This window comes from Bubalus bubalis, chromosome 5 (assembly GCF_019923935.1).
Source record: "Bubalus bubalis isolate 160015118507 breed Murrah chromosome 5, NDDB_SH_1, whole genome shotgun sequence".
Lineage (NCBI taxonomy): Eukaryota > Metazoa > Chordata > Mammalia > Artiodactyla > Bovidae > Bubalus > Bubalus bubalis.
In genome coordinates, this window is record NC_059161.1 from 62156764 (window position 1) to 62171218 (window position 14455).

A 14455-nucleotide genomic window follows, 5' to 3' on the forward strand; every position below is an offset into this window, starting at 1 on the left:
TTACTTATAAAAATGCTAACTTATTAGTTTTATTACCAGTCTTAAAGAACTGGTAATGTTGCAAGAATATGCCTTTGAAATAACAAGTTAGGAAGGATCTATGTAGAAAACTCTCCTTAAAAGGGCATTCATGTTTGAAAAATGAAGATAGAAAACCTATTAGTTTCAGAAATGACACCATCATTCACAACTCATCTCATGTTAGTATCTCAGTCATGCCTGACTCTTTGTGACCCCATGGACTGTAGCCCATCAGGCTCCTCTATCCATGGGATTTCCCAGGCAAGAATACTGGCATTGGTTGCCATTTCCTTCTCTAGGGGATCTTCTTGACTTAGGAATCAAACCCAGATCTCCTGCATTGCAGGCAGATTCTTTACTGGCTGAGCCACCAGGGAAGCCTCATTTACATCTATATGTTTCAGTATTGTCCACCTCACATTTGATTCCCGGGCATCTGGTTTTGGTCAGGAAGACACAGCTTCCATTACAAAGAGACATTCAGGATATACCTGTGATGTTTTAAGGTGGCCTGAATTGGCTCTATGAAGGCCAACTAACACTTGTATTTAAAATTCATATTTAAATGATTGTGATCAGGAGAATTTTTTTAAATGCTGAATCAAGCAGTATGTCATAGGTAAAACTCAATCTCTAGACTCAATTTTGTTTCCTGAAGACATTCCTAGAGTCTTCCAATTCCTGCTCCAGTCTGGACTGGATCTCTGTGGGGTTTCTGCATGGCTGTCCCAGCCAGTTTCCCAAAGCTGTCTCTTTGGGAAATCTCTTTCCTCCTTCTCTGTGTTGGTCTCCCTGTATTCCGAGCCCCAAATGTCCCTTCTTCATGAAGAATTGACTCTCTGGGTGTAGGTACATGAAAGGTAAATATTTTGAGAGCTTGATGTTTGAAATTATTGTAATTCTCCTACCCACTGGATTGATAGCTTGTCTAGGTGTACAATTCAAGAGAAAAAAAAATATTTCTACTCAGGATTTTGAATCCTTTTCTGATTTTTTTAAACTGTCATTGCTATTCCAACTCCTGTTTCTTTGTAGGTAACCATGTTGTTTTTCCTGACAATTTTTAAGACATCCTCTTTTTTCTGCTTTTCTAAAATGTCATGACAATGTGCCTCTATTTATATGCTATTATCACCATTATTAATATTGATAATGATATACTTCTTGTGGACTTTTTCAGGGTGGAGCCTCATGGTCTGCAGTTCTAGGGAATGCTATTTTATTATTTCTTTGATAATTTGCTTCCTCTTTTGTCTCTCTTTTCACTGATAAGTTGAGTGTTGAACTTCCTTAACTGATATTTTAATTTTTTTCCTTCTTGTTTCTTGCCCGTTGACTCATCTTTTTCAGTGTTATAAGATAGTGTCTTAACTTTATCTTTCTACCATTCTATTGATTTGTTGTGGAGTTTTTTTGGCTATCTTTTTTTTTTTTTAAGTTTTTGATGGCTCTTTCTTTTTTGCCAATTATTACTTATTTATGGCATCCTACTCTTATTTCATCCATGAAATGTCTTTTTTTCTCATTCTGAAAACATTCTGTTGTTGCTTTTTAAATTGTTTGTTTGCTTTGTCCTTTGAATTGTCTTGCTTGTTTGTTTGATACTATTTTTTGCCTATAAAGTTTTGGTTTTCTCATTTATTTTATTGACGTATAGTTGATTTACAGTGTTGTGTTCATTTCTGCTGTACAGCAAAGTGATTCAGTTTTATGTGTGTGTGTGTATGTGTGTGTGTGTGTGTGTGTGTGCTTTTTTATATTCTTCTCCATTATGGTTTAAGCTTGGTATGATTTCATTTTCTTCTTTTCCTTGTTTTGTTTTTGCTTCCTCTGACTTTTTTTATACATTTTTAAACTTCTTTTTTTCCACTGGAGATTGACTGACATGTTGTTATATGTAGAACTCCATTGGTGGGGAGCACAGTACGGTCCTCATTATGGCAAAATGGCTTTCTGTCAATAAATCACATTACCAAGAATCCTCAATAGGTGTACTTAATGAAGTATCCTTAAGTGCTCCATCCTAGGTCGGGATGGGATACATATCCAGCCAGCATATGGGGAAACCAGTAGAAACGAGGGGTTCTCACTGAGCAGTATGCAGACTTTTATTTAGTTTTCCCACTCTGGCTTATATTTTCCAAAGAACCCTCTCTATTTTTTTTAAAGCTTCACAAATTATTTTCTAAGTTTCTCTCAGTTTTTTAATACTTTGCCAAATACAGCCATAACCACATATGTACACAGGTTCATGTACTAGCCTATGCTGTCTTGCCCAGAACAGTGAATGCAGGGGTACCTGGCTTGCTTTGACAGTCATCCCAGGGCCGAGTATTGCCAAACATTTAGCCACAGCATAACAGAGCTTCTCAGATTCCCAAAACTCACTATGAATTTCTTTGCCACCACTTGCTTAACCTGAAGCCAATGCCACTTTATACTTTAGGATTTTGTTGTTGTTATTAAGGAAACATTCAACTTCAAAGCACTAAATTATGCTTTTTCTATAACACATCGAACAATGCCAAGGTAAAAACAGATGTCCTCATGTATGGAGTGGGTCAACAAAAGGAATTTTTGTAACTTTTCACAGGTTAGTCCAGTGTGGTTTCGGAAGCTCTCCTCCATGCAATGTCTCAGGAACCCAAGTCCCTTCCATCTTGTGAGAAAAGGAAAAGAGTGGATGACTGTACATGTAGGGTCTTCCCTGGATGCAGAAAGTATCTCTTCTGAACACCATCACACAGACATTTCTGGTCACATGACTCCTCCTCTTGTAGTCAGACTGGAAAATCTAGTGTTCCTAGGGAGAAAAGGCAAAAATGGACATTCCTGGGCACATACCATTGTCTCTGCCACATACATCCACATCCCCCAAAACAGGTGTTAGTTCTCTTCCTTAGACTTTGTATATTCCTTTATTGTCATTTGGTTGGGCTTTAAGAGGAAGTGAAGATAAATGCATGTGTTCAATTCACCATATTTAAGTGGAAATCCAACTATATTTTTCTGAGCAGCTTTATTTTCATGATCTTTGGGAAAATTAACTTACTTTAGATAATAAAGAGATTCAATGTAGACCACTTTTAAATAGCAAGAATGATTTTAAATAAGTTATGCTACCTATACAAAAGGAAAATGAAGTAGAACTTTGCCTTGTAGAAATATTGCTTTATTTCTATCTCCTGTAATTTCAGATGATGAAGTATTTCATTTTCTGAGCTTAAAGCCTACTTATACATATCAATAACTACAAAAAGCTCAGAGATTCACCAGATAAAAAGTTTACACATATAAATAATAATGATTATAATGAAAGTTTATGAAATATTTAAATTTTATAAAACTTGGATGTAGAATACTTCTCATTGGTCCAACATTCCCAAGAGTACACGAAGCACAGATTCTCAAATTTCACATTCTTTATTTTATTTTTTCTCTAAAATTCCATCAGGAAAGTGTCAAAGTAACAATAATAAAATAATGACTACTATTATTATTTATAGTGTATCTACTAAGTGTAAGACATTTACGTTCTGTCATTTGAGTCATGCAACAAATCTGTATAGTAAATTGAACTTCCGTTCTTTCATGGAAGAAGCTGAGCCTTTGAAAGCATAAAAGACTTGTTCAAGGTCACAGTACTAATAAGTTGCAAAACTGGATTATGAGTCTAAATCTGTGTCATTTCAAAGTAACTTCTCTTTCTAGTATTACAGACTGCCTTCATTTCTTTTTTAAGAGTTTTGAGATAGTCACTCATGAACTAAGCAGAAGAAAATTTCATTTGAGAGTTGTAGAAACCTAGCCCACCCATGTCTAAATGAAAGTCTTAAATCTCCTCCCGCTGCCCCCACTCTCCCCACCTCCACCACCTGACTTAGGAAACAAAAGCATGCCGAACCCTCTGCCCGACGTCCATGGAAGCCACAGCACGCTGCGGCAGGTGCGACTTCAACTTCACCAGCCACGTTTGTACGGTGATGAGAGGATCTCACAGTCCCATCAGGAAGGAATCAGTGGAAGAAATGTGTTCATCTGCTGAAGAGACTGTTCATACGGGAAGTGTAAACACACTCTCTTTCACAGGTAACAGAGAGGGAGCCACCTGCCTATGGCTTAGAAAGGAGAGTGACAGGCTGTTGAAAATGCAGATTTATTTCCCTCTGGCCTCATCTCTTTCCTTCACCTTGTATCAATTAATTTCATCATACTTAGGACCCCATGGACTGTAGCCTACCAGGCTCCTCCGTCCATGGGGTTTTCCAGGCAAGAGTATTGGAGTGGGTTGCCATTTCCTTCTCCAGAGGATCTTCCTGACCAGGGATCGAACCTGGGTCTCCCGCGTTGTAGGCAGATGCTTTACCATCTGAGCCACCAGGGACCTGTTCACTTAGGAGCCAGCTAGTTACCAGGTAATTAAAGGTACAATCTGGAACTGTTCAAAGTTAGTAGTTAAAACAACTTCTAAGTCTAACTTTAAATAGGAATTATGTTATTTTAAAGTAAGTCCATAGAGAATAAAGAACAGAGGGATAAATTAGTTTTGTGACCTTTTATGGTAGACACAGTTAATTTTAAATGAGCCTAATTTTCTCAAAAGTTTGAATGCAGGCTTTCAACAAATGCCATGAATGAATGTTGTTAATGTTATTCTTGCAAGCAGAAAAGAGGCAGAAACGTGCTTGTTCATTAAGACCTGACAGCATCATTCTGAGGAGGAGACAGACTGCTCAGTGAAATCAGTATTCCCTTTCCTCTTCAGCCTGGGTCCAGAGGCTGTGCTCTCCCTTAGTCTTTTGGGGGGTGTTCCCCAAGACGGCCGCCATCTTGGGAGTAAGAACCTTCATGGTCATGGAAAATAGTAATTTCTAAGCCCCATCTTGGCCTTAAAGCATTAGTCCAAAATAGTGATTCTCAGGCTAAGCTGAGTGTAGAGAAAAATGCTGTGAATTTTAGGATTATCTCCAAAATAGTTCTGCCATCTATTCACTTTTTTTTTTATTCAACCATTTACTTAAGGCCCTACTTAAGTTTCTGTTTTTCGAAAATTAAATATGTGTGTGCAACTCTGTGTGTATATGTGTGTACACACATCTATTTAGAGTGAAATAGAATACATGGAAGTGACATAATTCAAGCAAGCTAAAATCAAATAAACAGATTCCACTCCATTCCATCATGACTCCATTGCCTTACCCAGCCACTGGTAGGTGCTAATGGCAAACCTTGAGAAGGATAATAGTAAGGCAGGATACTGGGAGGAGAGGGAGTAGATTAGGGAGGGAAATAAAGTTTACTGAGTATTATTTCGTCCCAGTGTTGTGCATTTTTTAAAGTATAGGTGATTTACAATGTGTGTTAATTTCTGCTGTACAGCAAAGTGATTTGGTTATGTGTGTGTGTGTACTTTAAAATTCTTTTCCATTATGGTTAATCACAGGATATTGAATATAGCTCCCTGTCCCCTACAGTAGGACTTTGTTGTTTATCTCTTCTATATATAATAGTTTGCATCTGCCAACCCCAAAATCCCAACCCATTCCTCCCTCCCCCCGCCCCCACCACCACCACTTAGTGTTAGGCATTTTTAAACCTTACCTAACTTACCCTCAAAGCAATCAGGTAAGTATGATCATTTAACAGATGAGGAAACCAAAGGTCAGATCTGTAAATAAAAGTAACTTATGGGAAAAGTGAGGTTCATATCACATCATTGTTAGGAGCAGAAGACATCAGAGGACTCCGCACAGTGTAGGGCTCCTTTCTGGATGCTCCCAACCTCCTTCAAGCTGTTCGTTACACCTGAAATGTGTTTCTTAACTGTCATACTCAAGGACAAGGTCAGAATTCACGTCTGCAGTGAAGACTTCCCAAGTCCAGCCCCCTCTCCCTTCTGTGCTCCTGTGACACGTGGTTAAGCCATCACCACCCCTACCATGCCTCATAGGCAGCTGGACACTTGTCTCATCTCTCCCACGAAAAGAACAGCCCTGTTTACCTTTTAGATTTATCACGCTGTAAGCAAATAAAAATATTTATTGTAATGCCTTTAATTGGGAAAAGCCTCAGGATAGAAGACAGTTGGACCACTAATCTCCTCCCAGCCCCTGTTATAGATTTAATTCATGAACCCTCATTTAAAACTTACTTTGTTTCCTTCCAAGAGGATTCTCTGCTTTTATCTGCCTTTTTTAAGCAGGGTCAAGATTTTGAAGGATTTTTGTGATGTATTTGCGATAGACCTCTCCAGAAGAGAGTAGTTGTTTCCAACTACTGATATAATACTGTGAGAGCTTTTAATGACCATATTTAAGATCATTTTGCCTACTGGAAAACAGTGTAAATTGAAAATGAAAAATGACAAAAGTTTCTTCTTCATGAAAAAATTTCAGCACTCAAATGATGCTCAAATTCCACTGAGACCAATTTAGACTAAAAAAGTCAGTTTTTTAAAGAGATTGACAATTTAAACCTACCACCAGTGCTGACCAAAATTCATTTGTTCATACAATCCTTTATTTATCAAAAAAGTTTATTAAATCCTTACTAATAACCAGTCAGTATGCCAGGACAGGCAGATTCTTTACCATCTGAGCTACCAGGGAAGCCCTTCATACCAGGACCTTTAAAACAAATAGGAATTTCCATCAGGGATTTGAAGCTAATAGGAAGAGACGGAGAAACAAATATGTAATTACCTCTAATATGAGAAATGATGTGCAGGTAAGTTCTATGATAGAGGTTAGCATCAGAAAATTTTGAAGAGTATGACAAAGACACCTAACCTAGATTGGAGAGGTGAGGGAGGAAAGACTTCAAGAAAGATATTATGCCTGAGGAGAGAAGGGGAGGTGAACCAGGCAGAGAGAGAACCACATGCAAAGTACAGGAAGCAAGAGGAAGCTAAGCATGTCTGAAAAACAACAGTATCTCAATATGGATGTAGCATGTATAAGGCAGAGAAAGTCATGGAGAAGAGGCCAGAGAGCAGGGGCCATATAATGAACCCCTCTGAGGCCACACTAAAGAGTTCACCTTTATGCAACAATGAGTGGATAGTAAAACTTTTTAAGCAATGGAATGACACAGTTATATACACATTTTTGGAAGGATTGTTCTGTCAGCTAAAAAAAAATGAAGACAAATGTGTATGGGACATTTCAGCAATTAACAAGTAAATATTGAATAAACATACACCCCCTAATAACCAACACCCTCAGTTATCAGAATATTAGCACCATGTAATGTATAAAATGATTTTGAGTTTGCAAGTAAAAGATGAAAGAAGGAGAGTTAAAAATTCTGGCAAGGAACAAAGAGCTCTGAGAAATGAGAGAGATGATTGAGGAAAGGTAAAATTTCAACAAATGATTTCTTATGTATAAACCAAAAAAAAAATGCTTTTATGGGCTGGGAATGTCTTTGAAAAACCAGCCCTCATGGGAAAATACAGAAACAAGGATAAGACATGAGAGAGTCAAAGGAGAATGAAATACCGTGGAGGAAAGATCAGGAATGAAGTGTGGAGAGCTGCCATAGATAGAAATAGAAACGTGGGCTTGAAATGTACAGAATAACAGGTACTTGCAATGAGTAGTTTAATCTACTATAACAAGATATTCAAAACTCGAGTTACCATCTGTGGGTCAGTGGACACTCTGGGAAGCTCACTCCCACAGGGTTATTCAGGATCTAGATTCTTCATCATGCTTCCAAGTGGTATAGCCTGAGTTACCACAACACCCTAGTTCTAGCCCATCAGAAGGAGATAAGAATGCAAATGATTTCCTCTTTAGAAAGTGATGCACAAATTGCCTGTGTCACTTCCCACGCTCCTTCCATTGTTGATAAGTCATGTGACTACACCAAGTTGCAAAGGTAACTGAGAAATGTAGACTCTGGCCAAGAGGTCTCTGGACAGAAGGGAGATCTGGGAACTCAGTGGTGGTCATCACAGGTACAAAGCAGCAGTTACCCTGAGAAAAATGAAGACAGAAATATATTTTTATAGCAATTTATATTTTATGAAGTTCTGCAACATAACTTACTGAATTTTATTTTCATACTAATTCTATAAAAGAGGCAGAGTAGGGTTTATTGTAAGGAGATGCATGTAAAGATAATGTGATAAAATAACCCAAGTGGATGGAGCTGAGAATTAACCTGCATCCAATGGAGATATGGCAGGTGGCCTGGCAGCCAAGGAGGACCTCTTCTGACCCTCCTGTCTAAGGAAGAGTTATCAGAAACTGCCGCACAAAAATACACATGTACATATTCAAAATTCACAGAATTAATTAAGTGGAATGCAGATTTAAATAATTAAACTTTCAAGGAATGTTTTTGGTAAATTCGTAGCATTTGTACTTCCAAAGTTATTAAAACTCAAAATTGAACTAAGATGTTTCAGACACCTTTTGAGACACCATTGAATCACATGGATGATTATCTAAAACTTAAGCCAGACCAAAAATCTTAGCAAGTTGGCTTTGTTGTTTTAATTAGATTGGTTGGTTTGATTTTTGTTTTCTGGCTTGGTGGAAGATGGAAGGAAGAATATGTAGTGCAGTATATATGTGTCTGACTCTGTGCAACCCCATAGATGGCAGCCCACCAGGCTTCCCCATCCCTGGGATTCTCCATGCAAAAATAATGGAGTGGGTTGCCATTTCTTTGTCCAGTGAAGGAAAGTGAAAAGTGAAAGTGAAGTCGCTCAGTCATGTCCGACTCTTAGCGACCCCATGGACTGTAGCCTACCAGGCTCCTCCATCCATGAGATTTTCCAGGCAAGAGTACTGGAGTGGGTTGCCATTGCCTTCTCTGATATACAGTATGTATAATGGAGTGTGAATTCATTTTTATTCACTAAAATGATATCATGATGTGCTAAGTTTCAATTCCTGTATCCCATAACTACATTATAATTCATATAGTAATTTAATAAAGTAATATTGACAATGTAATAATTGGTAAAGCTTATAATAATAAAATTATAAAAGAATGTTGCCAAACCTGCCTCATGCAGAAGAGATCATGAACTTGGGAAGCATTAACATCTAATGTACATTAGTCAAATGCTTTTATTTTTCAATCTGTTTTATAATGTATCCATAGTTCTCTATTCAGAAAGGTGAATTCCATTCTATGCAATTTCATATCTCTGTGTCTTTCATATTTCTAAATATTGTAATACAAAATATTTTTTATGATTCAGAAAGTAAAGGCATTCAAGTTTTTATTTACATACATTGGGATTAGAACATTAGGCATTTATTTTTAACTCTTTAAAGGTTTTGACATTCATGTTCAATAGGATGGTAAAAAAAGTTTCTTAATTTTTTGAAAAAACTTGACTGTCTGATTTTCTGTATTTCCAGATGTGAACCTGGAGCCCTACATGATGTATGAGTATAGGATTTCTGCATGGAATCGCTATGGGCGAGGATTCAGCAAGGCAGTTAGAGCCAGAACAAAAGAAGATGTGCCTGAAGGAGTGAGCCCCCCCAGGTGGACAAAAATGGATCATCTTGATGATGTAATAGTCTTAAGCTGGAAGAAACCTATACAATCAAATGGTATTAAACTTTTTAAAATTAAAATAATATAATCCCATTAAATCCATAAGGGAACTGAAATTAGTGAGATGCATTTAATTGGCACACATCTAACTACTAAAAAGGGAACTTCAGTTTTGTGGGGAAACAGTGAAAACAGTGTCAGACTTTATATTTTTGGGCTCCAAAATCATGGTAGATGGTTATTGCAGCCATGAAATTAAAAGATGCTTACTCCTTGGAAGGAAAGTAATGACCAACCTAAACAGCATATTAAAAAGCAGAGATATTACTTTCCCAGCAAAGGTCCATCTAGTCAAGGCTATGGTTTTTTCAGTGGTCATGTATGGATGTGAGAGTTGGACTGTGAAGAAAGCTGAGCGCCGAAGAACTGATGCTTTTGAACTGTGGTTCTGGCAAAGACTCTTGAGAGTCCCTTGGACTGCAAGGAGATCCAACCAGTCCATCCGAAAGGAGACCAGTCCTGGGTGTTCATTGGAAGGACTGATGCTGAGGCTGAAACTCTGATACTTTGGCCACCTCATGTGAAGAGTTGACTCATTGGAAAAGACCCTGATGCTGGGAGGGATTGGGGGCAGGAGGAGAAGGGATGACAGAGGATGAGATGGCTGGATGGCATCACTGACTCGATGCACATGAGTTTGGGTGAACTCCAGGAGTTGGTGATGGACAGGGAAGCCTGGAGTGCTGTGATTCATGGGGTTGCAAAGAGTTGGACATGACTGAGCGACTGAACTGAACTGAATCATTCATTTGTGAATTAGCCCTCACAAATTTTTAGCCCAAAATTATTATTTTCTTTGAATCCCAGCATATATCTGCTGCTGCTGCTGCTGCTAAGTCGCTTCAGTCATGTCTGAGTCTGTGTGATCCCAAGCTGCTTTCAAATAAGCAAAGCATGTTATGAGAGGGCAAAATAGTATTGAAAGTAAATGTTTGATAGTTGAGGGGAAATAAACAATTGACTCTGATTATTCATGTCAAGAATCTATCTCCTCCATAAGAGTGAGTGTAATTAAGAACTGCTTCAACATAGCAATGTAATAGCAAATTAAAATTAAATAATGCTATATTATCCCATTTCTTTAGAACTCTCAGTTCAGTTCAGTCGCTCAGTCATGTCTGACTCTTTGTGACCCCATGAATTGCACCATGCCAGGCCTCCCTGTCCATCACCAACTCCCGGAGTTCACCCAAACTCATGTCCATCAAGTCAGTGATGCCATCCAGCCATCTCATCCTCTGTCGTCCCCTTCTCCTCCTGCCTCCAATCCCTCCCAGTATCAGAGTCTTTTCCAATGAGTCAACTCTTTGCATGAGGTGGCCAAAATATTGGAGTTTCAGCTTTAGCATCAGTCCTTCCAAAGAACATCCAGGACTGATCTCCTTTAGAATGGACTGGTTGGATCTCCTTGCAGTCCAAGGGACTCTCAAGAGTCTTCCCCTACACCACAGTTCAAAAGCATCAATTCTTCGGCACTCAGCGTTCTTCACAGTGCAACTTTCACATCCGTACATGACCCCTGGAAAAATTGGTCCACCTTGACTAGATGGACCTTTGTTGGCAAAGTAATGTCTCTGCTTTTCAATATGCTATCTAGGTTGGTCATAACTTTCCTTCCCAGGATTAAGCGTCTTTTAATTTCATGGCTGCAATCACCATCTGCAGTGATTTTGGAGCCCCCAAAAATAAAGTCTGACACTGTTTCCACTGTTTCCCCATCTATTTCCCATGAAATGATGGGACCAGATGCCATGATCTTTGTTTTCTGAATGTTGAGCTTTAAGAACTCTAAGCCATCTAATTTGTTTGCAAATAGTTCAAAGAATCCCACACTCAAATTCAGGTGTTTGTCTGTCTCTTTTAGGTCCTATTATTGCCTACATTCTTCTCCGAAATGGAATTGAATGTTTTCGAGGAACATCACTGAGCTTCTCTGATACGGAAGGAATTCAGCCCTTTATGGAATATTCATACCAGCTGAAAGCTTGCACAGTTGCTGGCTGTGGTACCAGCAGCAAGGTAAGAGGAGCTTGCCTAAACTCTGGACAGAATTGCCCAGTGTCAGGACTGTAGGAAGCTCCAGGTTATGAGCAATGTTTTCAGTGACAGAAAACAGCGTCCACCCCAATAAACTAGGGTGTCCATATGGCATCTCAACTGAGTACCAACACTTCCATCTGAAAGGATAGATCACTGAAAAAGAGATTTATTCAAATATCAATGTTTCCTTCACAAAAAGAAAAAAACTTGAACCAGTATTATCCTCTTAATCCCCTTCTCCTTCACCAACCACTTTTTAGTTGGTCTTCAATAAATTCATAATAATTCCCAAGCCATTTCTCAGTTTAAAAACAGAAATTCTATTTAAATATCATATCAACAAAAATTGCCATTTCTTGTAAAACAGACAAAAGGGCAAAGGAGTCTGACATAGGGAAATAAAATAGTTCCAAGGCTTCTCCAACAGCCTTGACAAGAATCAGTAGTCAACTGTATGTAGGGGAATTAAACTGAAGTATCATAGATATTTTCAAAGTATCTGGCTTGACCAATTTGTAGGTCATGGTGCCATATTGCAAGCAAATCAAAAAACAAAAATATATATTCATAGTATATATATATATATATATATATATATTTTCATAGTATATATATATATGAATATTACTCAGCCATAAAAGATAATTAAATAATGCCATTTGCAGCAACATCAACAGACCAAGAGATTATCATACTAAGTGAATAAGCCAGAGAAAGACAAATAACATATGATACCACTTGTATGTGTAATCTAAAAGAATGGATACAAACTCTTTTCTTTGTAAGAAAGGACATATTTACAAGATAAAAATAGTTTCACAGACATAGAAAACAAGTTTATGATTGCCAAAGGGGAAAGTGGGGAGAAAGGATAAATTAGGAATTTGGGATTAACATATACACACTAAACAAGGACCTACTGTATAGCATAGGGAGCTATGCTCAATATTTCATAATAATCTGTAAGGGAAAGAATCTGAATAAGAATACGCACACACATACATATATGTATATAACTGAGTCACTTTAGTGTATGCCTGAAACTAACACAATTCAGTTTTTTTTGAAGAAGAAGAAAAGTTAAAAGTAAAGAATGATTAACATTTTTAAAGCTTTCAAAACTATATTTAAGAGGAAGAGAAGATAGCAGATAGTTGTTGTTCAGTCACTCAGTCATGTCCAACTCTTTGCGACCCCATGGACAGCAGCACGCCAGGCTTCCCTGTCCTTCACTATCTCCCAGAGTTTGTTCAACTCATATCCATTGAGTCGATGATGCCATCCAACCATCTAATCCTCTGTCCCTCACTTCTCCTGCCTTCAATCCTTCCAAGCACCAGGGTCTTTTCCAATGAATCAGCTCTTTGAATTAGGTGGCCAAAAATTCAGAGCTTCAGCTTCATCATCAGTTCTTCCAATGAATATTTACAACTGATTTGACTGGTTTGATCACCTTGAAGTCGAAAGGATTCTCAAGAGTCTTTTTCAACACCACAGTTCAAAAGCATCAATTCTTCTTCTCAGTCCAATTGTCACATCCATACATGACTACTGGATAAACCATAGCTTGACTATATGCACCTTTGTCAGCAAAGTCATGTCTCTGCTTTTTAATATGCTGTCTATGTTGGTCATAGCTTTTCTTCCAAAGAGCAAACATCTTTTAATATCATGACTGCAGTAACCATCTGCAGTGATATTGGAGCCCAAAAAAATAAAGTCTGTAACTGTTTCCATTGTTTCCCCATCTATTTGCCATCAAGTGATGGGACCAGGTGCCATGATCTTCATTTTTTGAATGTTGAGTTTTAAGCCAGCTTTTTCACTCTCCTCTTCACCTTCATTAAGAGGTTCTTTCGTTCCTCTTCACTTTCTGCCATTAGGGTGATGTCATCGGCATATCTGAGCTTATTGATATTTCTCCCAGCAATTTTGATCCCAGCTTGTGATTCATCCAGCCCGACATGTCATATGTACTCTGCATAGAAATTAAATAAGTAGGATGACAATATACAGCCTTTATGTACCCCTTTCCCAATTTTGAACCAGTCCGTTGTTCCATGTCTGGTTCTAACTGTTCCTTCTTGACCTGCATACAGGTTTCTCAGGAGGCAAGTAAGGTGGTCTGATATTCCCATCTCTTGAAAATTTTTCCACAGTTTGCTGTAATCCAAACAGTCAAAGGTTTTAGCGTAGTTAATGAAGCAGATGTTTTTCTGGAATTGTCTTGCTTTTTCTATGATCCAACAGATGTTGGCAATTTGATCTCTGGTTCCTGTGCCTTTTCTAAATCCAGGTTGTACATCTGGAAGTTCTTGGTCACATACTGTTGAAGCAATATTATTTGGTACTTTAAGTGAAAGAGTCTATAGTCAGAAGCTGGATTAAGAAGTGACTGAAATTTGTTGGAAAGATCTATGGAGGAAGTTGAAGCAATGAGTTTGAATGTGGTCATTTAAGAATAGACAGAGGGACAAAAACCAAAAACCATAGATGACCAGCCACCTTGAGGGAGCTACTAAATGAAAAAAGGAAAAAGCAGTCAAACAATTTGGGAGAAAAATAAGGAAAGAGCCATTTCACCGATGCCAAACTAGTCAGAGGAAACGCAGTTTTCATGTGGTTTACACTTGAGAAGCTCAGCATCTTTGAACACTGTTGAAGAACCATCCAAATACAACGTTCATTCAGACCCATCAGATGCACCCCACCATCTAGACAGATGGCAGCTGATTGGCCCAATCAAAAATTACGGTCCAAAGGGTCCTAGAACCATTCTGCTTTTCACGTAACACATCTCCTTCCTACCAGA

The 14455-nt window shown here is 38.2% G+C and overlaps 1 protein-coding gene and 1 non-coding gene across 2 annotated transcripts in view; one reads left to right on the top strand and one right to left on the bottom strand.

Annotated features, from left to right (window-relative positions):
• Nucleotides 1-14455, top strand: part of USH2A (usherin) — a 940802-nt gene that overhangs the window by 727908 nt on the left and 198439 nt on the right. The window contains exons 54-56 of the mRNA XM_044943197.2: nt 3906-4110; nt 9402-9599; nt 11468-11622. Coding sequence (XP_044799132.2) covers nt 3906-4110; nt 9402-9599; nt 11468-11622 — 558 coding nt within the window. The remainder of the gene's footprint in view (nt 1-3905; nt 4111-9401; nt 9600-11467; nt 11623-14455) is intronic.
• TRNAC-ACA lies at nt 4334-4405 on the bottom strand. Its single transcript has one exon. It is a non-coding gene; the product is annotated as a tRNA-Cys (tRNA).